Source organism: Mirounga leonina, unplaced genomic scaffold, assembly GCF_011800145.1.
Source record: "Mirounga leonina isolate KUSES-001 unplaced genomic scaffold, KU_Mleo_1.0 Mir_115, whole genome shotgun sequence".
NCBI lineage: Eukaryota > Metazoa > Chordata > Mammalia > Carnivora > Phocidae > Mirounga > Mirounga leonina.
In genome coordinates this window covers 70,096,729-70,122,212 of record NW_023270268.1, presented here as the reverse complement: position 1 = coordinate 70,122,212, position 25,484 = coordinate 70,096,729, and the positions used below count along the sequence as shown (strand labels likewise).

Genomic DNA, 25,484 nt, shown 5'->3' with positions numbered 1-25,484 from the left:
TTTGTTAGGTGGACCAGAGCACCACTTTGTGTATGCTTAAGTTTGTCCCACCAGTGAGGGGAAAACCTTATGATCTCTCTTCCCAGTGAATTGTGAGGTTTCCCCCCTTTCTAGGAGGGACAGACATTATTCCTGGGCCTGGGTGAGCATTGGCTTGTTTCCTGTTATCTTTATGGGTATCTCCTGTGCTTGAGTAGTTTCCTCACATACCTGTGGTCAGTACTCAGCTGAATACTTGAGGGGCCCCTTACCATCTCCTGACATTCTGTCAGGAGAAGAGAGGGTTGTCCTCTCCGGTTTCTGGCCTGTGAACTCTAGCTGCCTTGGACTCCCTGGATTCCCAGCTGTCTCCTCAACTCTGGGACATCTGTGGGCTCAATTTGGGATCCCCTTCCCAGCACCATGACCTGTAAACTTTCTCCAGGCAGGAAGTTAGGGCAGTTACGGGGCTTACCTCATGTGTGTCCTGTCTCTCAGGGACCACTCTCCTTTGTTGACTGATAGCCAGTGTCTTTAGAACCAGGTTTCATATACTTTGTCAATTTTATTTATTTTATTTTTTTCAGCATGGGGGTAAATGTAATCACTGTTAACTCCATTTGGGCTGAAAGCAGAAGTATAATTCTTTCTTTAGCTCATTTTTGAAAAATTAACAATTTAAGGGGCCTTGCCCAGTATATGAAAGTAATTTAAAAAGACCAACATAGACCTATCCTTTTGAAATTAAGATATCAAAACATAAGGACAAAAAAATTCTAGAAATATTCAAAATGAAAAGGTAGATTACCTGGATACAAAAGATGAAAAAAAAGTTAGGCTAGCCTCACACTTTCCCATAATAGACAGGGCTGGAAGGCTTCTGAACAATATCTGCTGAGTGTTGAGGGAGAAATACTGTGACCCAGGAATTTTAAGTATCAGAGGCCTTATTTTATGACAGGGGAGAAATATTTCAGTAAATATAACCTAGGATAAGAAATTAAGACCACATATAATAACTCAAGGCAATACATGTAAATGGTTGCCACTATTAAAAGATACATTGGTTTTTTTTTTATAAAGATTTTATTTATTTATTTGAGAGAGAGAGAATGAGAGACAGAGAGCATGAGAGGGAGGAGGGTCAGAGGGAGAAGCAGACTCCCTGCCGAGCAGGGAGCCTGATGCGGGACTCGATCCCGGGACTCCAGGATCATGACCTGAGCTGAAGGCAGTCGCTTAACCAACTGAGCCACCCAGGCACCCTAAAAGATACATTGTTAAGTCAAACTATATGTTGTTTATAAGAGCTACATCTAAAACAAAATGGCCCAGGAAAGCTAACGGTGAAAAAGAGTGGGCAAATGATAAACTGAAAGAAATCTGTAGTAATATTACTATATTTCTATTATACAAAGTAAAATTGAAATACAAACTATAAGACGAGAAGTTTTATGTTAACAAGAAATGGTCCGTGGTGAAGCTGTCACATTGAAATGTGCAGAAAGCCAAAGCCATTAGAAACGCAAGGAGAAATGAATCCAAAACACCATTATGTAGGAGACTTTCATATACAACCTTGGCATCCTGATACCCTAGGTAGGCAAGAAAAAAGATGAAGGATTTAAATAATGTAGTTTAATAATGTTGACTGAATAAACCTTGCACCCTGCACTGGACATACGTTCTTAAACATAAGAACCAGTCGCATAGTAGGCCACTAAAGAAATAATCTGAAGTGAATAGCTCAGGACTTGGAAAAAGCAGTTCACACTAGGAGAGGGAGAGAAAGGAGCTGGTTAAGGACAAAAGGAAAAAATGCAGATTGAAGTGAGAACCTCTACCTGAACCAGCAGGTCCTCCACCATCTACCCTCTGCCCCTTTGCTGTGGTCCGTCCAGCCTTGAGCAGCAAGTCTGATGTCCAGAGTTGTGAAAAACGTTTCGTCCCCTCAGTTTAGTGCAGACTTACCGTGTGGCAGAACCTGACCAGAGCAACAAGGAGCGGTTTATAGTCTTTACTTACCCCACTTAGGATGACTGTATCTGTCACTGGACACACTGTTGTGTTCATTACAGCATGCTACTTCGGGCCCAGTGGAGTTGTTCTTAATACACAGCATATTCCATAAGTTCTGAAAAACAACCATCCTGAGGGGTTCATATCAGCCTCTTAGGGACTGTGGACCTGTGGTCACCCATGACCTACACTGCTTCCCTCTCTCTCTGAACTGCCCAGTCGTCCCTCTGCCTCAGTCGCACTGGGCTCCTTGCCACCCCCACCCCAGGACTGTCACCCTTACTGCCCCCCCACCCCCATGTCTCTGATCTTCCCAACAGAATCCCATCACTTCACCTCCTGCAGGGTTGGAGGGGGGGATTCTTCAGTAAATCCTACTTCTCAGTAGTGTCTTCCCTGGACACTCTAAGCTTTTGCCCATGCGCCCTTGCTCTTTTCCTGGCCTTTTTTTTTTTTTTTTTTCCCCCTCCTTAGTATTTACCATGATCTAACATGCTTATTTTTTATTTACTTTTCATGTTTATGGTCTGCTTCACAAGAATATAAGCTCCATGGAGACAAAGATTTTTGTCAGTTTTGTTGACTTCCATTTACCACCAGACCAGCATTTAGAACTGTGCATGATACAGTAGGTGCTTAGTGCATATATGTTGAATGAACAAATATTTAGAAAATTTTGTAATTTCTAGGGGCGCCTGGGTGGCTCAGTCGTTAAGTGTCTGCCTTCGGCTCAGGTCATGATCCCAGGGTCCTGGGATCCAGTCCCGCATTGGGCTCCCTGCTCCACGGGAAGCCTGCTTCTCCCTCTCCCACTCCCCCTGCTTGTGTTCCCTCTCTCGCTATGTCTCTCTCTCTCTCAAATAAATAAATAAAATCTTAAAAAAAAATTATTTCTAGAAAATTATTAGAAAATTAAAAAATTCAAATACTCTAAGATTTGACTCCCTAAATCTCTGGTAAACTTAAGAAGGATAAAGTGGTGCCTGGGTGGCTCAGTTGTTGAGCGTCTGCCTTCGGCTCAGGTCATGATCCCGGGGTCCTGGGATCGAGCCCCGCGTCGGGCTCCCTGCTCTGCGGGAAGCCTGCTTCTCCCTCTCCCACTCCCCCTGCTTGTGTTCCCTCTCTCGCTGTCTCTCTGTCAAATAAATAAAGTCTTTAAAAAAAGAAAAGGATAAATATTGCAGATATATAAAATTAAGAATAGTAAAGGTTATATTACATATAAAAGATTTTATTTTATTTTATTATTTTTTAAAAATTTTAAAAATCATAAAATACTTAACATGGTAATTCTAAGTCAGTTTTCCAAAACTGACTCAATAAATGAAAACTTGACTAGTTTATTATGATTTTTTTATTATGTTATGTCACCGTACAATATATCATTAGTTTTTGATGTAGTGTTCCGTGATTCATTGTTTGTGCATAACACCCAGTGCTCCATGCAGAACGTGCCCTCTTTAATACCCATCACCAGGCTAACCCATCCTCCCACCCCTCTCCCCTCTAGAACCCTCAGTTTGTTGACTAGATAGTTTAAAACTACTTTTTATGAAAATGTTCAGACCCATGTAGTTTATTGGCAAATAATCCATACTTTGAAGGAACAGAGTTTCAGTACTATTAAAACTGTTTTTGAACACAGAAAAAGACTGAAAGTTTCCCAGTTCATTGTGTTAAACTAGCATAACCCTTACATCAAAACACAAGAAAAGGGTCTCCCTTAAAACTAGATAAAAGCATCTTAGGAAAAATTATAGCAAATCAAATCCAACAAGGTGTCAAGGTAAAAATAAATTATCAAGTAAAAATTAATTCTAAGAATGAAAAATGACTTAATATTAGGAAATCTATTAATAAAATTTACCAAGTCATTTTGTCAGTATTTTGGATACCAAAAGGTATCTGATAGAAAACAAACACCCATTTTTAAAAAACAAAAAACTCAGTACTAGAAAGCTTCTCTGTCATTAAAAACAAAAAAACCCAAAGAAACCCAACTTAAATGAACAGCCAACATCACACACACTTTTCTTTAAATGCATCTGGCAGACTTTATATTCAAGTATTCCCTCTAGCTCTTAGGGCCGTCCTAAGCACCCAGGAAATTAAAACTAGTTCATCATATTGGTAAGGTGATCATATATCATCCAAACTCGGAAATGTGTAATTTTCAGTGTGAAAGAATGCTGTTAACAATTTTGCGCAGGAGAAAGGCATAAATGGGGACTGTCCTGTACAAAACGGGATGTCTGGTCATCCTGTGTCTTAAACATAGACTGTTGGCAAGCCGTGCCCCATACACTGAGCTTTGTGATTGGGTGTTCTGCGCTAGGTGGCCTTTACTGAGTATAGCTTCTGTTTCGGTCCATGGTAGAGAACAGGTTTAACCCATACATGCTGATAAATGTATGTAAATGGTATTGTTGGACTTCTGCAAAGGAACAATGTAGAGTATCTTGCTGGCTGTTACAGTGGAAGAAAGTGGTCAAAATCATAGCCTCTAGGTAGCAGTAAGGGTCTGGTGAAGCCTTTCACTTGCTTGAGGGCCTTCTTTCTAAACTTCACTGTGGCCTGGGAGGACTAATGATTGGATCCTTGGTAGATAGAAGAAATGGTGGCTAGAGGTTCCTTAGCCTTTTGGGAATTTGAAAAGGAAAAGCAGTTCCTTGTTTTTGATGTGGAAAAACCATCTCCACTGGGACCAGGCTTGAACCATCCTAAAAATCATTAAAATAAGAAGTACTTGCATTTCTGAGAACCTGTTACCCTGTTAGCACTGCCTTCCTCCACCATCATCGTGAGTGTGGGGGGGCTTCTTAGCAGTGAAAACCCTGGAGGCATTCTCATTGTATTAAGTAACAAGACAATAATACCATCACCATTGTTTCAAATGTTCGGAAACTTCCAGCTGGTATAGTTGGACCCGAAACTGAAATAAAAGCTGAATTAGAAAGTAGAAAAAATACCATTATTTGCAGGTGAGAGAGTCTGGCTATCTAGATATCACAAAGAGTTTGGTGTATTTTCTGGGCGACAAACTTTTAAAATCAATAAAATCAATAACTGTCTTATATACAAACCCCAATAATAACCAGGTAGACAACAGAAAGGAAGAAAATCCTATTGGGAATAGCAACAGAAATTAGGAAGAGGCATACATTAGCAAGAAATGTGTAGAATCTTTATAATAAAATTTTGTGGAAACATTTTTTTTTTTTTTTTTTAGATCAATATTCCTGGGGCACCTGGCTGGCTCAGTCAGTAGAGCATGTGACTCTTGATCTTGGGGTTGTGAGTTCAAGCCCTTTGTTGGGCATAGAGATGACTTAAAAATAATCCCGGGGTGCCTGGGTGGCTTAGTCAGGTAAGCGTCAGCTTGGGTCATGAGATGGAACCCCACCTCGGAGCCTGCTTAAGATTCCCTCCCTCCCCCCACCAACTCTTGCATTCGCTTTCTCTAAATTAAAAAAATAAAATCTTTTTAAAAATACCATCTTCCTGAATGAGAAGACTGCATATTATAAGCTAATCATCTATCCCTCAAACTAATTTTTAGGCTTAATACAAATTTTAAATAAAACCCACATGGAGGGCAGGTGGCTGGGTGGTGCAGTCCGTTAAGTGTCCAACTCTTGGTTTCGGCTCAGGTTATGATCTCAGGGTCATGAGATTGAGCCCTACGTCCAGGGAGAGTCTGCCGGGATTCTCTTCCTCTCCCTCAAAAAAACCCAAGTGGATTTTTTTTTTTGAGATGAGTCAGAAGGATATGGAGAAAAGAAACTTGATCAAATGTCTGTGAAATTGAAGTGGGGGGGGGAGAAAACAGACTGATTTGAATCAGAGTACCATGAGTATTTTGCCATGCCAGATAGAAAAATTTACTATCAAGTTAGGATTTTTACAAAGTGTGGTACAGGTACAAGAAAGGGTAGACAAAACTAACATTTTTGTGTATATTAGTTCAGTGAATTAAAAATGTAACAAGAAAATCAGTAAAATGATTAATCAACAGCTGGGACAATTACTTGACTATTAAGAAAATTAAGTTAGATCCTTATACTAAATGCTGTATATCAAATAAATCCTGGATAGATAAAAATTAAGATGTGAAAAATGAAATTACTTTAAAAAAAATTGGAAAAAGAGGGGCACCTGGGTGGCTCAGTCAGTTGAGTGTCTGCCTTCTGCTCAGGTCATGATCCTGGAGTCCGGGGCTTGAGTCCCATCGGGCTCCCTGCTCAGGAGGGGGTCTGCTTCTCCCTCAGCCCCTCCCCCCAACTCATGTTTGCACTCGTGCTCTCTCTCTCTCTCAAATAAATCTTAAAAAAAAAATAGAAAAAGATATAATTGAACATCAGCTAATAAGCCTGAGAAAGGACCTTACTCATTACAACAATGGAAGAAATCTCAAATGGAAAGATAAATTTGACTACATAAAAATGAAATATTGCTTTATAGTTTTAAAAAAGAAAACTATAGGGGTGCCTGGGTGGCTCAGTCGTTAAGTGTCGCCTTCGGCTCAGGTCATGATCCCGGGGTCCTGGGATTGAGCCCCACATTGGGCTCCCTGCTCAGCGGGAAGCCTGCTTCTCCCTCTCCCACTCCCCCTGCTTGTGTTCCCTCTCTTGCTGTGTCTCTCTCTGTCAAATAAATAAATAAAATCTTTAAAAAATATATCTACAGACTCTAGGAATTCTGATAGCAATTTCTGAAGACCATTTATTGACAATAGCATCCAGATTTTGGGTTTGTATTTCTGACTGCTGAAATGTCTCTCTCTCTCTGTCAAATAAATGAAAAAAAAAATCTTTAAGAAAAATAAATAAAAATAAAAAACTAACTAAAATCTGTAAAAAAAATTTCTATTTGTTATTCCTGCAAATCAAGTACTAACAGCATAGTAGAAAATAAGCAAAGGTCATGAAGAATCAGTTCACAAAAGTAATACAGATGACCAAAAGATACATGAAAAAAACTGTTAAAAAAAAAAAAAATGTTGAGTAGTGCTAGGTTCTGAGAAAAGGGGATTCACAAACTAATAATGCATAGTTTACTCCTAGCTTGACTTTATACCCAGCCTAACTGGGATGATTTATGTTCTCTTCTATAAAATGTTTCCTATTTATTTCTCATGATGGATGATGGGATTTTGGAATGTTTAAGACAACACATATATAAATTCTGTAAACAGTAATGTTTGATTCAAATCTTTTAATAAGCCGTATGGAGGAAGAGAGCCAGTCTTTAGTGAGTACTTGCTCTGTGCTGAGCCATGGACCTTGCATGTTAGTTCATTCCATCCTCACCAACACTCTGAAACTCAGGCCTGAAGTGTGGAAGAATTTTCAGGGCCCAACGTTTCTCACCTGGGAAGAAGCCAGGTTGGAGTTCAAATCTAGGTCTGTCTCACCCAGAGTCTTATCACACTGCCTCACGTGGATTTTGTAGACTTGTGTGGAATAAATGTGTGTTCCTTTGCTTTTAGTTTTTCCCAAGTGGCTATGCCTTTGCCACGGGCTCTGATGACGCCACCTGCCGGCTCTTTGACCTCCGCGCAGACCAGGAGTTACTGCTGTACTCGCACGACAACATCATCTGTGGCATCACTTCCGTGGCTTTCTCAAAAAGCGGGCGCCTCCTGTTAGCTGGTTATGATGACTTCAACTGTAACGTGTGGGACACGCTAAAAGGAGATCGTGCAGGTTGGTAAAGAGGTCACGGTAGGTTTGGATTTTGTCAGGAAACACGGGCAGCTTCCCCGGACACCTCGCAGCCGCGGGGAAGGGCACCCTGGCAGTTCTCGTCCGTGGTCCATAGTGACGTTCCCATCTTGTAAAGAGCAGGGACATCTGGTTCTAGAATATCTTCTTGTTTGGTAAGTTTTTGAGTCTTAATTCAGTGTGGAGTTTCTTCTAACCTGACAGGAAGCACTGTAACGGCTGTGAATCCTCTTCCTTCTGGAGCGGATCCTGTCTGGGACAGGACACAGCCCCCCTTTCCAAACCTCAGCCCTGAGCTCTCCCCCGTAGCTGCCAGAATACTAGCGAGTGTAGCAGGTCACCGCGGAGACTGTCAGGAATAACAGCTTCCACAGAGTGATTTTTAAGTATTTTTTAGAATCAGTATTATGCATATGGAATCACACAGCTACATGGCTTGTTACCAAAACAGCAGTCCGCTGGCCACAGCGCCTGTTTCCTGTTCCCAAAGGTAGCTCCTAGGTATTTACTTCCAGATCTTTAGGTAACATGCCTCTCTTGCTATCACTTGATTTGTGTGCTGTGCGCACTCCCAACGTGGTTTATTAGTATCCACACTGGGGAGCGGTGGGAGAGGGTGTTAAAGCTGGACCCTCAACAGACACTGTCTGGAAGTTTTAAAACCATTCGAATGAGTCATTGATTTTTTTTTAACTTCTTGGTGTTCTCTGTTGAGGGTTCAGCTTTAACATCTCTCCTCCCACCGCAGCCACATCCTTCCTATCTTCTGTTTCCCATGTAGAGTGGATTTTATTGAGAATGTCAGTCAGTGTTTACACAATTAGGACTTTTCTTTAAAGAGGTATTAGGTGTTTTGCCTGGATTGAATCAATTAGTATCCATAACAAAATTAGAATGTGTGTGTTTTCCGTAATTTAGCATATGCTTGAGTTAGTTTTGCTTTGCGTACAGCTGCTTGTTTTCAAGTTGGCTCAACTGGATACGTTTCACAGTAAAATTGAATGGCGACTTGTGAGTTGCTAATTCATTTTCCTTTCCAATGTGACTAGGAGTATTTAGTCACAATGCTCATTTTTTGTTATTTCAACTGTAGTTGTACGTTTGCCTGTTGCCAAACATTGCTGTGCCGGATGTACTACAGAGAATATTAAGAGACAAGATTATGTTCCTGAAGTTGAGTGAAAATGATTTTGCTTCATTATCTAGAGATACTGCAAACTCAAACACAGTTTATTAAAGAAAAAAATTCTTGAATTTAATATATTCCAATTTTTCTTATAGATCTTCACATTTCTCATTTTCCTTGCAGTTATTTGGGAATATTCATTTTATCTTGTGTGGTGATCTGAATATCAAATGAATTTAACTTTTACAGAACTAAAACTAGATGAGTTGGTTATAACCAAAGTTAGAATCAAAACATTGCAGTGTTAGCTGTTTAACAGAGCAAAGTACATAAACTAATTTGGTATTTTTGGAAGTGGTGATGTCAGGCAACTTCATTCTTAACATCCTTACTGTTCTTGTGGTGAAAGACTGCTTCACTGAACTGCATTTGAAATTTTGTTTTGAGAACAGCAGTGGCAACAGCTGTCGGATCATGAACTTTAATTAGAGATGTAGAATAAAGTATACATCTCTTTTCCTAGATATAACCAAGCATGACTATAAAATATTTCAAAAGTGATAAGCATGAGGCCGATGTAGGTGTCAAAAATGCATGTAATGCAAAGAATTGTATTTTGCTCACATATCTAGCTACCCCTGGTGCCCAGGCTCCCCGTTTAGGTTTTAAGTACCCTTCTAGATCTTTTATGCATATACTTGTTTAATTCTGAAGGTTGCCTGTTGTTAACTTTTTACTGAACTTTTGTTTTTCAGGTGTTCTTGCTGGTCATGATAACCGTGTCAGCTGTTTAGGTGTAACAGATGATGGCATGGCTGTAGCAACAGGCTCTTGGGACAGTTTTCTTAGAATCTGGAATTAATAGTGCGTACAGGTTTTCTGTTCTCCGTTGCGATCTGGAGAAATCAGTGCTACAGCCTATCGCTGTGAGAAGAAAACTCTACCTTATATTTGCAGGTGAAGATTTTTCTATTGAGATTATTATATACAAAAATATTTCAGTAAGCTACAAAACAAGTGGGGAAGAAAAAAAAAAAAGGCAAGGGTGCTTGCTGAGATCAAAAGGACCAGTGCATTAACTTGAGGAGTTGAGCTAATTTAACCTTGATGAATTTTTGCTTGTACTCAAACTATTTTCTTTGTGTAGGACAGAATGTACACATTATAGCTGTTTATCATGTTTGATTGTGTTTGCATTTTTTAAGACCTACATTTTTAACTTTATACATAAGAAATACCACATTTTTGAGTTTTGTAATGGAGGAAGTAGGCACAGTAATAGATGGAAGTGATCCCATATGTATGTGTACTTATGTTTGAAGAAGGTTTCCTTGATTTCTGACCTTCCTTTTTAACCTAAAAGAGCTCCTGGTTGCTTAATGTTTAAGAATGCTCACAGGCCTAGGTACCTCTGAGGGCAGTCTCTGTTGAATATCATTAGTTTCTGGTGCATCCTTTGCCATCCTATGAATTTAAATAAGTGCTCATTTTCAGTCCTTGGAGGGGGAGATAATCTGAAGGCCAGGGAATCGAGATTTCATTCTGAAATTTTAGACATACATAAACTCATTATATTAATAGTTAGACAGCAGTAATTGCATAAAAACGGTTCTTGACGTTTAAAAAATCTGGTTATGATCAAATGACACTTTGAGTAGCCCTCTAAATAGTTGGGCTTTCCTAGTGATGTCATATTCTAGAACTGAGTTTGTAGGGCACACTCATTATTTCAGATTAACGTTTGGATTGTCCTTGCATCTGAAGAATTTTCCCCAGTGTTCTCCCTTGATACACATGTAGATGGGAAATACGTGATGGCATTATGTTGTTGAAAAAGAAGCGTTAATATCTAACCAGTCACTAGAGTTGATTAGTTAGTGTAGTGAGGTAGCTTTATGAATTTATGTTCAAATAGTTTATATTAATTCAGATTTTATATATCTGTGACTTAAATTTAAAAAAGGAAATATTCAGACTTTTTGCTCTTCTGTACTTCTGTAATTCTTCTCTTGGCACAAAATAATGGTTTCTAAGTGATTTTGCAAAAAAGAATGCTTAGATCCAAGTGACTCCACTTTACAGCCAAAAGAAAAATTCCAAGAGCAATCTTTAAAGGAGTCAGAGGAAAGTACTAAGCAATTCCTGTTTGTCAATGATATAATGTGTCTATTACTAGATTGCCCCTCCCCAATTTAAACAAAGATACTTCTCCCCTATAACTAAAGCTAAATGATTGACAGTAGAAGATTTAGTCTTGCTTGATGGTGAAGTCATGGACTATTCTCATATAGAGAAGTTCATTATTTTTGTAATTTAGTGAACCATGTTCATTACTATTGAGATAGGTCTCAACTTATGATCACATGTAACCCTAATCTAAGTACTCCCCAAATTTCACTTGTGAATTTTCATTTTTATATTGTGACTGTGCTAGTAAGTGCATCAACTATAATGAAGTCTGTATCAGTTTTAAGATAGCTGATAATAAAAAGGAAGTGGGTAAAGATTAAGATATAGGACCAAAAATATAAATATATTGTAGATGGCAGGCATGAATGTGTACTTATAAACACATACAAGATTTCTGTGAACTTTTTTTGCAGTTAATGTTGTGGACTGTCATTTCATAAAGAATAGCTCTTTGAGGTAAGGCAAGAATATTTTAAAGGAACATACTCATTTCCCAAGAAGGTGAGGGTTTGCCGTGTAGCTCAGCAATTCATTCCAAAATCCTGTTGAAGAAAGCACTCTGCCATGTGCAAAATAGCCACATAATGTATATATGAGAGTATCTCTTCCTCTTTGAAAGTTATTCTAATAACAAGATAATTTTGTCAGAGAGGCACAGACTACAAGAAAATCCATGGTCTTAAGCATGTTGATAGAATGAGTTAGTCTTTGTAGATAAGCTTAAAAGCAGTCCCATAGTTAAATGTGTAGTAGGCAACTAAGACCCAACCACTGTTGTGGCTATATACATATGACCAAATGGTGACCTCATTACCACATTAACTTACTTCTAAACCTTTGCTCTCTAGTAATATAGGTTCCAATTGCTAAATACATTTACTTGCAGTTTGAGTTCAGCTGATAGTCTCAAGTGTTGAGCATTAAGACTTTTAACCAGTAAGAGTAATATAGTACTACTGTACAGTTTTAAAGAATTCGCATCAGGATTGTTGCATTTATCTGGTGCGTGTTTTCTTTTACCTTATAAGAAACATTAAACATAATATGCCTCAGCATGTTTACTTATAGATTCCTTAATCACTTCCTAAAGAGTGGTTTTTTCAGATCTGGCAAGAATAATTTAAGAGAACATATTCTTTTCTAAAAAGAGTGATAGTGATTGCCCTGTGGATCCGCAGATCGTCCCAAAAGCTGATAGCAAAGACCTCTCCACCTTGATGGACAGGCAGGCCTCATTTTTGGCAGCTGTATTAGAGGTTTAGACTGAATATCCAAGGCCTCTCCCTCCCTCACTCAGATTTTTCTAGTTTGGATCCCATGGTCCCATGCACCACACTGAGTTCATCTTCACAGAGGCAAAAATTTGGGCTTAGTATTTCAATTCTAAGAGTCTAATAGGCCGTTCTCCTTATTTTAATGTAGACTCAGCTGAACTGATACTGCATGATGATAGTAAACTGGTATCCTAGACATACGGATGTAGGTGCTTCTGGAACGTGTTAAGCAATTTTAAAGTTAACCTATTAAGAGAAATGGATCTTGCCTTCTCCAGGTGACAATGAAATTTTTATTGCTAAAATATACTGTGCCAATATTATAACTGGCCTTCTCCAACAGTATTGAGGTCTTAGACTTAATAATTGTTATTAACCTTTTTAAAAGTGAAAACATTCAGGGAAATTTATGCTTTGGTTACTGTTGAATGTTTCACATTTTAAATTACAAGGCAAGTGAATACTTGTGGCTTATCTGTTGATGTTTAAACTTATGGAAATTGATTAAACAATCTTCTAAATGGGCCTTCTAAATGGGCCTACCATTTTCACAATATTCTCTCTAGAATCTTTAGGGTATAAGTCATGCTTAAAAATTTTTGCTTTTAAATCAAGTACTGTGTTCAGCTTCAAATTTCCCTTTTGCCATTGTGGAAAGCAAAATTTTAAACTCTGTTAGAATTTTTTAGAACACCCTCAAAGGTTAGACCATCTTTCTTGTGAGAAAGAGTAGCACAATGAAAAAAATAGGTATTTTAAATTAGATTGTTTAGGTGTATTATGTTTCATATTTACTAGTTTTTCCTCCTGCTCATTTTGAGTTGCCTTAAATTCTGTGGTATATCTAAAAATACTGCTTACAATAGGTACTCATTAAAATGGTTTGTAGTTGAATGTCTAAGCTAGCAGTGCATCTTTTAAAAGTTTATTAGTCACAGATTGATGGTACACCTTGTATTTAGCAGATTTGTTTGCATGTTGATAAAATTTCCTAAGTCTTTTTTCTTAAATCCAATTACTGATCCTATAAAATAGTTATAATGCAGCATCATGAAAAACCTGGTTATGTGTTTCAGCTGGTGTTAAGTGTCCCCCACAAAATCTTACATCATATAGTATTTATTTTTTAATTGAACTTCAGTGATACTTGGTAGATATTTCAAGCCTTTTGTCTTTTACACAATGGTGCTCTATTGTTTTCAAAGCATCTGAACACTTGGATTCGCATATTCTTATCCAAAGGCATCCACATAGAAGTGGGTTTTTAAAGCTGATTAAAATGTTTTTCTTCACCTACAGTGGTTTCTACAAACTTGTAGCCAATTGACTTTGAATGTCAGTAGTAGGACTATGGGCAAGGTGAACGTAGATTAAAGCTCATAAAAGCTTTAAGCCAAACTATGGACTTGTACCATGATTTAATAGTATTCTTGGATCTTTCTTGCACAATGACTCATTCCTTTATTTGTACAATAGCTCTGTGAAATGTTGCTGTGAATTGATATTGTAATCAATAAAGTGCTTTTAACCAGATTTCATGTAGTGTGTTTTTGTGGCTCAGTTGGTTAAGCATCTGCTTTCAGCTCAGATCATGATTCCAGGGTTCTGGGATTGAGCCCCGCATCGCTCAGATTCTCTGCTCAGTGAGGAGACTGCTTCCTCTCCCTCTGCTTCCCCCCACCCCACCCCCTCTGAAATGAATAAATAAAATCTTAATCACACTAAAAATTAAGCCTCAGAAGTAAACTCCAAGCCTTTTTCCTTTCCTTAACCTACTCCTTACCACTATGAATGCTACCTACTGTTAAAAGGCTGCTGCGAGGGAACTTCCTTACTTGGCTAGGTGCATGAGCCAGTCTACCCAAGATACTGTACATGCCTACTGCAAACATGAAGATTAAAACTCACTGCCAGTATAAATGCTACATTTATCAACTATCAGGCAAACAAGTTTTATTTTCACCTTGCATACTTATAAAAATGTAGTTCTGTAAAAAGTTTACGGTTATACAAAGTTATAAATAATCCTGCAAACATATATAGTAAACCATCAAGTATGTGCAACAACTTTGAACTACAGCTGTGAATTACATAATTCCCGTATAATTCATGGGCTTAGTCAGAGGTGCAAAGATCTGCAGGCCTAAAGGTTGGGTTTCATTATTTTAGTGTTACGTTTCCAACATTCATGCATTCTCAAACTTGATCAGGTGGAACTGCATTCAAACTGGTATTGCAGAACTTACTGTAGCTTCACTATACCAGAATCACTATTTCAGTAGTTCTCAAACTTGAGTGTGTCTCAGGATCACCTGGACAGCTTGTTAAAACAGGCTGCAACACTACTGGATTCAGTAGGTCAGGGGGAGACCCTGCAGTATGCACTTCTCAGAAGTTCACAAGTGATGTACAGTTAATCCAGGGACCAAACTTTGACAGCCACTGTACTACTACTAAGGAGGTGATACCAAACCACGATGCTATTTCAAAAAGTCCAAGTACTTTCACATAAAGATTAAGGTCTTAAACTTGTAACCTAAATTCGCAGTACCCAGTCTTAGACATCAGTTTTTCACGTGGCAGTTGCTACCTAATTCCATTTGTTGGTAGCTTGTACTGTTTTTTGGTTATAAAGCAACAACCAAAGCTATAAACTAGTTTTTGGATTTTAATACTGTATCCCAGTATATGATCTGCATAAAAACATATTTTTGAAAGGCTTCTGTGACCTAAGTAATGTAATTTTCTCCTTAAAACATCCTGGAAAACAGTGTTGCACCTGCTATGAAAAGACTGAGTGGCATCCAGGAGCCTTGAAGGCACAAGAAAGGACATATCGAGTATTATGGATATAAAAGAACCTAACATGGTATTGCTCTGTGGAGAAGCAGAAACCATCCCTGGCCAAATGCACTGTCGTCATGCATCTAACAAGCATCTAGATGCTGCTGCTTTGGTGATCCTCAGACTACATTTTGCGTAGCAAAGCCCTAGAATGCCATTTTTTATGTTTCTAAATAAGTTTCTATTAATTTTTACACAGAAACAGACACAGTACTTGAACTCATGAACATTTCACTGTTAAAAATTTAGTATTAACAGTGCCCTGGCAAATTCATTCAATAAAAATAAAGGCCACCCAGAGGGACAGTCCAGCAGTATCCTTGGCGAATACCTTCTGAAGAATAACATTTGTTCATGACCATAACCACCGAAAATTCAGAGCTCCCATATCTTTAGCTATTTTTATCAAACTATTCCTAAAACTGAGTAGAAAGGTTTCCTTGCCCTAATCCTAGTTGAAGCGGAAAATGTTTCTTTAGAAACTATTCAGACCCCGATACTTTTATGAGAGACTTTATGATACCAAACCTTTATACTATTTTACATCAGTTTTAATGGGAAAAAAGAGGGAGTAAAAACAGTATATTAGTGGTTTACATACCTGCCAGGACGGCAAAAGTGATTGTAACTTGCATAAACAATATACTCAAGAACATTCCACACTCCTCCTTGATAGAGCAATACAGTTTATAAAACAACAAAAAACAAATGACTATTCCCATTAAGGTAGGCATCAAAAATTAGTTTTAAGATGAAAGGAGCATTCTCTAACTCCTGGATGCCAGGAAGCAGAGTTTTTCAGAATCAAAAACAAAGAGAGCCCTAATTAAGAATGAGGCCCCACCCCTCAGGGGTCACATAGTTGGTTCTGTTGCTTTTAACTAATTCATCATTTTAAACACAATTTAGCCTTTTCTTTACCCAAAATTAAAACTAAAAATACATCATAACACTCTTCAGAAATGCAAACACCCTGAGACAGATCATTACCAGAATCTACACAAGGATTTGCAATTTAGGTACAGTTAGTATAATTCATATTTAAAGTCATTTCATAAACAACTGTCCCCAGTCTTCCAAGTTCCATTTTCTCCTATGATGATCACCAAAGCAATCTCTGTTAAGATTCTTCTTCCTTGCTTGAATGTAGAAACTGCTTAGTAAAATTCTCCAGCTCATTTTCAAGTTGAACAGCTTTATTTCTAATTTAAAAAAATGAATAAAACACCAATCTAATTATCATAAAAGCCAATGAGAAAAAAATGCATTCCATCCAATCTTAAGAAAATCACTAGTCAGGTGCTGCTCTAATATCTGAACTCAGATTAAACTATTATCAACCTTTTAAGAGTATGTATATATGCTATTATAGCTTTGCTGTAAACACAGAATCCAATGTCCAGAACTTTAAAAAGGTACACTGAGATAAAAACCAAAAACTTAAGAATGAAAAGCCTAAGAGACAACGGAGTCCTGTTACCTTACATGGGAGTTATATTCTAAGTCCAGTCCTAACTGTCCTTGAATTCCCCTTTAAGTTAAGCACATAGTGTAGAATAACATTTTCTGTATACATAAAGTAGCTGTCAGATGTCAAAGGACCATGGTATACCAAAAGTTTTTTTAATACTAGAATCATACCTGATGCAGCCAAATACCCTAACAAGAGGAAAACAGGAACTAACACTGACAGAGGAACACAGACTGTGTCTCCCATTCTCATACTATGCCAGGGCACGCACATACTTGAATGAGCTGCTCTCTTTTCTCTTGGTCTTGTACTGTTGCTCGGTGCATATGGTCAAGGTCATATGAGTTAATGTACATATGGACTCCACTGTATGCGTCTTCAGGCAACTGTCCTGAAGCATGAGGTAAATTAAATTTTATCTGAATCTCTGAGCCTAATCTAGTAACAATGGAGGTTCTAAACATTATGGTATTTGTTATTTTAAACTTTTCTGTTAGGAAAAGGATTAGCAGATCAAAACTATTCATACTTACCCAAGTCAGTCCTGTCAAAATCAAACAGCTACAGCAGGTGCCAATAGTACCATTTACATTTTACTCTAACAAGATGAAACACTACTAAAAAAAACACCTAAGTAAAAAAAAAATTCTACTAAATTTGAAAGACATTGAGATGATCTAGCTTAAAACAGGCGGAACGGAATAAAGAAATTTATTTGGGTGTGTTTGTATGTATAAGGAGGTTGGGGTCTAAGTGACAGGCGGTTGTCTTTTCCAGAGATTATGAAATTGAGGAGCGATGACAAATGTCACTGCGGATCAGATTAAGACACCGTGGATAGACTCGACTGCACGTTTTTTAGATGTATGTCCCAAAATTTAGCTCAATTTGGAGACACTGCAAGCTGCTCTTACATGGGCAACTGTATGTAGCACACGCCCTGGTAAACGGCAGCAGGAATTAACTGACACTTACTGCTACTTGGTGAGCTAGCTAAGGGGTAAAAGCTGAAAGTCAGGAACTACCAAGAAGTAGTCACCTTGGGCGCCCGGGTGGCTCAGATGGTTAAGCGTCTGTCTTCGGCTCAGGTCATGATCCCAGGGTCCTGGGATCGAGTCCCGCATCGGGCTCCCTGCTAGGCGGGGAGCCTGCTTCTCTCTCTGCCTCTGCCTCTCTGTCTCTCTGACTCTCAAGAATAAATAAATAAAACGTTTAAAAAAAAAAAAAAAAAGAAGTAGTCACCTCATGTGACACTCCTGGTCAGGTTCCCAAAGGCAAACTTTACTTAGACCCCACAGAATCCATGAGAAGTCAATATTAAACCAAAGAATTGCGCGTTAGGATATCTTGTTTACTTCTGTTACTTCAAATTTAAGCACACCCAACAGTCCCCCAATGAAAATGGAAGTTAAGGGTCTTGAATACACAGGACTAAAAACTCACATTTTGGGGGCGCCTGGGTGGCTCGGTCAGTTGAGTGCCCAGCTCTTGGTTTTGGCTCAGGTCATGAGCTCATGGGTCCTGGGACTGAGCCCTGCATCAGGCTCCTGGCTCAGCAGAGAGTCTGCTTGAAGATTCTTTCCCTCCGCCCCACCCCCCAACTCACACAGGTGGTACAAGTGTGCAAGCACGCACCCACTCTCTAAAATAAATCTTAAAAAAAACAAAAACAAAAACCTTGCACTTTTAATTATAAAACTTCTGCTCTGAATGGGGACTAGTATGGCTTAAAGTTTTAGATAAAGATCTAAAAAATTCCTTTTAATCTTTTTAGATTTGCTTTTTCTTGTTGAAATTAGGTTTCACTGAAAATGGAAAGCATATGGAATATGGACAATAATAATTTAAGCCAATGTAGAAAGTTTTAATACAAATTCACTAGTAATTTTACATAATTATATTCAGGTAATTAGACCAATAAATGTTCGTATTATTGGGAAAAAAGGTTTAAATACCTTAAGAACTTTGAACTGTTTTGTATTTTCTCCAGCTGATCTATTTCTTTGGATAATCTAGCAATTTCTTCTTCCAGATGTCTTTGTGTAATATCAACTTGTTGGCATAGGCGAGCAAAAGTGGTTGCCATTTCCCTTAAAATAAAAAATGATTTTTTCAGCAGTCATGAATGTCTTTTAAAATGAACGAAGCTTTGGGGTGCCTGGGTGGCTCAGTTGGTTAAGCCACTGCCTTCGGCTCAGGTCATGATCCCGGAGTCCCTGGATCGAGTCCCGCGTCAGGCTCCCTGCTCAGCGGGGAGCCTGCTTCTCCCTCTGACCCTCCCCCCTCTCATGCTCTCTCTCTCTATCTCATTCTCTCTCTCAAGTGAATAAATAAAAAATCTTCAAAAAAAAATGAACGAAGCTTTAATTTAAAGCTTATATAGAAAGATTTCAAGTTTAAAATATACCTAAAACATAAGATATCAAAGAACACTGTTAAGAATGTTATGAGGGAGGGTATGGCACTTGTAGGCTTAATTTCATCTGGCCTCAAGACAAATGCTCAACAGGCAGTATCAACCTCTAATATGTGGTTGTGAATATAAATAAGCTATAAAAAGGCATGAGATGGGTGTATTTCTTCAAAAGCACAATAAGCCTCACTCGTCCCTTGTCTACAGAAATAACAATTACTGAGAACAGGCAAGAAAATTTCATGAGCTTATGTGACTTAGACAAAAAAATACTTTAAATCATAGCAATACTGAACCATGTTTCTACAACCAAAGGGCTATACTTAATTTGTGTGCCAGTTAATATGGTAGCTTTGGCAAACATGTTATTTTTGCAACTGGGAGCATGCCTAGTATGTGAGTACCTCTGGAATACGATTAACTGACTTATTTTTCTCTGCAACTATTCTCCTGTGTATATTCATATTTCCCATGGTCTTTTTTCCTATCCATTCTCAACCCATTCCACCATATATCAATATTAGACAACTTAAGCATCTTTCATTATTTTCATATTTCATTAAATCAACATTTAGCTAGTATTATTTTACCTGAGTAATTATTCAAGGCTGCCTCCATAAGGATGTAAAGTCTTCTAAGAAAGAGATCTAGTTATCTATATTTCCTACAACCACCTCTAGCATACTTATTAGCACACAGCAGGCAATTAACAAATGATCAAGTGAATGAAAAGCTTCATTAACTTTGTTTTTACATATGTAACCTCAGCTGATTTCTTTTGGAGGGCTAGGTACCTCCACTAGAGAAAAGATCTTAATATAAATAAAACCTACTGTGTAAGACAGGAGCTCAATAAATATTTGGCAAATATCCTCCAATCTGTGCCCTCATTGTTTCCATTCTCTGCAGCTCTAACTATGTCAGTACAGGCTTTGATCTTGTGTCTGAAAGTTTAATCTCCCTGCAACTCTTGTCTCCTTAGCCTAAACCATTCAATACACCATACCACTGCAGTTATTTGTTCTAGAGCTAAATGTCAAAGACATCACTCCCAGGACTCCCAAATATCCAAGCTCCTGTCCTAGTATTAGGTTTATATTCGAATGTACCCCCCTCATATACACATCTACCACACTGAAATTTTCTCATGTTTCCAAACACATTTCTTTCCCCACTATTTTCTTTCTTTTGGTTTGGGGTGTTTCCTCTGCCTACATCTTCCTATTCCACACATTTAAAACTCATTAGGCTACTCTTCCTGTGGGAAGTCTTTTTTGACCCACTATCCTTCATGATTTAAAATTCTAGAGCCTCAGGGCGCCTGGGTGGCTCAGTTGTTAAGCGCCTGCCTTCGGCTCAGGTAATGATCTCAGGGTCCTGGGATCGAGCCCCGCATCAGGCTCCCTGCTCCACGGGAAGCTTGCTTCTCCCTCTCCCTCTGTCCCTGCTTGTCTTCCCTCTCTTACTGTGTCTCTCTCTGTCAAATAAATAAATAAAATCTTTAAAAAATAATAATAAAAAAATAAAATTCTAGAGCCTCGTATTATGAGGCTTACTTACCACTTACATTACTTAACACTTTTCAACTTTTATTGTAACTATGTACATGGTATTTCTTCCATTAAATCACAATCATCTTCAGCTCAGAAAACATTTTAATTCAGCTCTCAGCAGCATCCAAATATAGAGTATTATGCATTGACTTAATTGGAGTTCTATGTATTTTTATTAAATCAATGAAACAAATTTTAAGATATATAAAAGAAACTAGTGGACCCCAGTATATTATAAAATTCTCTTGAGTTCTAAAAGAATTATGCCTTTAAACTTATAAATCCGGTGGGGCACCTGGGTGGCTCAGGTCATGATCCCAGGGTCCCGGGATCGAGCCCCGTGTTGGACTCCCTGCTCAGCGGGGAGTCTGCTTCTCCCTCTTCCTCTGCCCCTACCCCTGGCTCCTGCTCGCAAGCTCTCTTTCTCAAACAACAACAACAAAATTTAAACTTGTAACTCTGGGCTGTGACAGTAAAAATAAATTACACTCACCATCACACATTTTTGATCCCACTTGTTTGATATCATTCTGTTTTTTCACCTTGGTGGTGATTACAGAATGTGTTCACACTGTGATAATTCTTTTGAGCTACACTCTTGTTTATGCATTTTTTACACGTCATACATCAATAATCCTTAAAAACAAAAAATAAAGACACATCTTTTAACTTACTGTTGTACTTGATGGCTACAGTTTGCACTAGTGAAGCTAACAATCATCTGCAGTTTTTCAGTTGCATAGTTCACAAACTGCTGTTTAAAGGCTCTCTCCTTGGCATGCGTGGTCCACGTTAGCCTCTCGTAAAGATACAAAGCTCCATACATACTTAGTGAAACAGATATGAGTTTCCACCCTACAGTTTTCCAAATCTGTAGGAGAAATTCACAGGTTAGAGAAAGACTATCACCACTAGGGAGATTGTACGTTAAGGCATTTTAACAAATTCATCAGCTCCCCACAGATCTTTGACTCAAATCCATATTTTAAAAAAATGTATTTCCTTCTCTGTGAGAAAATCTGAAGTGGAAATCAATCAAGATGAAAAAGGAGCAGTACATAACTATCAGGCAAGAATTTTTATAACCTGCCAGACATTTGCTAAGTTGATATAATGTATCTCAAAAAGGGATGTGTATTTTTTTTAGGTCAGAGATTTTAAAAACCAAAACAAGTAAGGCCTATGTTGTTAATGATGTCAAAAAAAAAAACTTTAACAGTTAAGAAAAACTACTAAAAAATAATGTTTAATACTTTCAGGCAGATCCCTTTGGTCATAAGGATTTGAATCATTCTTGTTACTCCAAAGTACAAATATCATTTCTTTATGTGCTATGAAGTGAAAACAGGAAGCATTGTTTTAAGGACTAGATGGTTGGTGGTATTTTTTTTCCCTAAAGAAGTATTTGTTGGGCTCTGGCAACCGTGCTGTGATGTCGTTCGAGATCCTGCCCGGGATCAGCGCCATGGCCGTGTGCTTGGTCATCCCCGGCATAGCCAAGGCGCACATCCACAGGTTCAGTAACGGGGGCAAAGAAAAAAGGGTTGCCTATTACCCATATCAGTGGAGTTTGATGCAAAGAGACAGGTGGGTCTCTGGAGTTAATCGTTACTATGTGTCAAAGGGTTTGGAGAATATCGATTAAGGAAGCATTTTCCTGATTGATGAAAAATAACTCAGTCATACTCATCTACCCCTTCTAGAAGGTTATGCAGTGTATGAATGTAGTACATAATAAAAACAACAAAAAAGTAGGAAAAAGGGCGCCTGGGTGGCTCAGATGGTTAAGCGTCTGCCTTCGGCTCAGGTCATGATCCCAGGGTCCTGGGATCGAGTCCCACATCGGGCTCCCAGCTCAAGGGGGAGCCTGCTTCTCCCTCTGACCCTCTCCCCTCTCATGCTGTTTCTCTCTCGCTCGCTCTCTAAAAAAATAAATAAAATCTTAAAAAAAAAAAAAGTAGGAAAAAAAAGTATTTGTTAAAAATGTATACTGTGGTAATCATTCTGCAATATATGTATATCAAATCATTATCTTATGTGCCTAGAATACAATGTTATGTTGTTAATTATATTACAATTTTAAAATAAATAAATTTTTATTTTTAAAAACTTAAGATTAGACCTGTGAAACTCATCTTTATTCACTAATTTTAACCAACAACTTTTCATGTCATTTTATACAGTATCCTGGAAATAAAAGTAAATATACCTTTCTTTTTGTGATCTAGCAGACAGCTTTGCAAAAATTCCAATTTTAATTATACTAAAATGGACTTCTTACCACTCCTCCAACAACGATGATGCCCATAGAAGTTCTAGATGTGAGAGAAGCTAATCCTGTTACTAAGGTAACCATGAGTTCTTCCTGTGATGCATTGTCTGGCGTTGCTGGATTGGTTGGAGCAGTGGGAGTAGAGGCTAAAGATCTGGGGAGCTGATAAGGTTGGGGAAAAAAGGATTATTACAATTAAACAACTACAAATGGAATAGTTACATTTATAAAGTTCTATTGTATTTCTTGTATAATTACAGTAATAAATCTATAAAGAGAATGACTCCAATGAGTTTACCATAAATATATGAAGAAAATAAAAATGGTCTGAAAATTATTTTCTATGATCAATACTGAACCAATGATACCATGATGATGATGAATTTTCATATTATATGATTCTACCTGTAACAGTAGGCCCTCAACTCTCAAGAGGAATTAAAGCTGTATTTTAAAATTCTCACACCAAAGACACATCCTTAAAAAAATGTATTTTTTTAAATTACTTAGAAATTAAAATCTTCTACACTTCAAAATACACTGTGTAAAAATTAAAAGATAAGCCACAGACTAGAAAAACGTACTTGGAAATCATGTATCTGACAAAGGACTTGTATCTAGAGAATATATAAAGAACTCCTACAATAAGAAGCCAAATAATACAATTAAAAATGGGCAAATGATCCTGAATAGACATTTCACAAGATATAAGAATGGCCAATACAAGCACATGAAAAGATGTTCAAAATAATTAGTCGTTAGGGAAACACAAACTGAAACTATATGATATCTCTTCACATCCACTAAATAAAAAAGACAGACAATAACAAGTCTTGATGAGAATGTTGAGAAACAGAACCTTAATATACTGCTGGTGGGAATGTAAAATGGTGTAGCTGCTTTGGAAAACAGTTTGGCAGTTCCTCAGAAAGTTAAACATGGAGTTACCGCATGGCCCAGCAATTTCATTCCTAGGTATATACTCAAGAGAAATGAAAACAGATGTCCACATAAAAATAGTACATGAGTGTTCATAGCAGCATTATTCATAATTGCCAAAAAGTACAAACAACTCAAGTGTCCATCAACTGAATAAAATGTGTGATATCTATAATGGAGTATTATTCACCTATAAAAAAAGGAGTACTGATAAATGCTACAACATTCATGTACCATGGTGATGAGCCTTGAAAATACTATGCTAAGTGAAAGATGCCCCAGTCACAGATGGCCATATTTTTTATTATTCCATTTATAGGAAATGTCCAGAAAGGCCAAAATATGATAGTTACAGGAAGCTGACTAGCAGCAATAGGGCTGGAGGTGGGAATGATGATTACTTGCAAATGGGCACAAGTGTACCATTTTGGGGTGACAGGTTCTTTTTTTTTTTTTTTTTAAGATTTTATTTTTATTTTTCGACATAGAGAGAGACAGCGAGAGAAGGAACGCAAGCAGGGAGAGTGGGAGAAGCAGACTTCCCACCAAGCAGGGAGCCCGATGTTGGGCTCGATCCTAGGACCCTGGGATCATGACCTGAGCCGAAGGCAGCCACTTAACGACTGATCCACCCAGGTGCCCTAGGGTGACAGGTTCTAAAACTGGTTTGTGGTGGTGGTTTTACAACTCCATTGATTTTCTGAAAAAGTACTGAATTGATAAATTCAAGTTTTTTTCTAAATGCTTGCATTTACTCTAATTTAGTTGAAGTCAAAACTTCAATTCTATTTGAAAACAAAAACTTAAGGAATAAAAACCATTTCAAAAATGAATGTACAACAACCTCCAACAGTACTGAATGAAAACGCTGGAATTGCCTTTCCCTTTGCATTGTATACCTAATTCAGAAATGGTTCTACGTGATAGATATTAGCTCATAAATATGCAAATTGGACACAACGAGGTCTATTAGAGAAATCACATAAGCAAAATAAAAAAGAATCTCAACTGGTAAAATCAAAGATACATAACTGTGTAGTAGGAGCAATAACAAAATAAAAAGCTCAAAAAAAAAAAAAAAGATACCTGGAAGATGGGTTCTGATAATCCTAGCAGCACCCTCTGAGCATTCACTGGGCCCAAGAAACGATGCACAAGGGAAGACCAGCCCAGGGAAAAACGAAATACAATATCCTCTTGAAAATCTGAACATAACTTGTGGCAATTTAGGTCATAGCTGAGATCAAATTTCTTGCAAGGAATCAGTGTATGAAGTTTATTCTGTATACCAGTTGGAAGTAATGGCTTCAAATTTTCTAGACAAAACAAAATCATGATTTTTAAGAAACAACAGTAAATAATGTTATACATTTTATAAAACACCTAAAGGAAAATAAATCCTTTCCCAACAAAATGAATAAAAAAACCACACATGAACTTGTAGACATAAACATTACCAATAATTTCTTGCTGGGACTGAAGCATTGAAGCATTGACTTCATTGGTGCATCGATCGGCCAAATTTCTTCCCATACCATCTTCAATGTGCTTATTTAACTCCTGTTAACATGGTACATGGGCCCATTATTTTTTCTCTAGAACATGTACAAATTTTACGAAAGCTTAAAAAGTATAGTAAATGATCTTATTCTAAGAGGATAACGTTGTGTACTTTATATAC

General features: G+C 37.8%; 3 protein-coding genes across 3 annotated transcripts in view; 2 read left to right on the top strand and 1 right to left on the bottom strand.

Moving 5' to 3' along the window:
• The window catches only part of GNB4 (G protein subunit beta 4), a 57,997-nt gene extending 44,153 nt beyond the window's left edge, over nt 1-13,844 (top strand). The window contains exons 9-10 of the mRNA XM_034999354.1: nt 7,487-7,703; nt 9,603-13,844. Of these exons, the coding sequence (XP_034855245.1) occupies nt 7,487-7,703; nt 9,603-9,709 (324 nt within the window). The 3' untranslated portion in view covers nt 9,710-13,844. The remainder of the gene's footprint in view (nt 1-7,486; nt 7,704-9,602) is intronic.
• Nucleotides 13,845-15,688: 1,844 nt separating this feature from the next.
• Nucleotides 15,689-25,484, bottom strand: part of MFN1 (mitofusin 1) — a 32,022-nt gene continuing 22,226 nt past the window's right edge. Inside the window, exons 13-18 of the mRNA XM_034999333.1 lie at nt 25,261-25,363; nt 24,890-25,119; nt 22,874-23,026; nt 21,267-21,463; nt 18,582-18,716; nt 15,689-16,357 (exon numbers count right to left, since the gene is read on the bottom strand). Coding sequence (XP_034855224.1) covers nt 16,276-16,357; nt 18,582-18,716; nt 21,267-21,463; nt 22,874-23,026; nt 24,890-25,119; nt 25,261-25,363 — 900 coding nt within the window. The 3' untranslated portion in view covers nt 15,689-16,275. The remainder of the gene's footprint in view (nt 16,358-18,581; nt 18,717-21,266; nt 21,464-22,873; nt 23,027-24,889; nt 25,120-25,260; nt 25,364-25,484) is intronic.
• LOC118006627 (NADH dehydrogenase [ubiquinone] 1 alpha subcomplex subunit 1-like) lies at nt 21,830-22,346 on the top strand. Its single transcript, XM_034999345.1, has one exon. It carries the CDS (start codon nt 22,025-22,027, stop codon nt 22,235-22,237), a length of 213 nt encoding a protein of 70 aa, XP_034855236.1. The 5' UTR covers nt 21,830-22,024; the 3' UTR covers nt 22,238-22,346.

Bases quoted from the DNA above. Each gene is read 5' to 3' on its own strand.
- LOC118006627 (XM_034999345.1), top strand. From the start codon at position 22,025: ATGTCGTTCGAGATCCTGCCCGGGATCAGCGCCATGGCCGTGTGCTTG.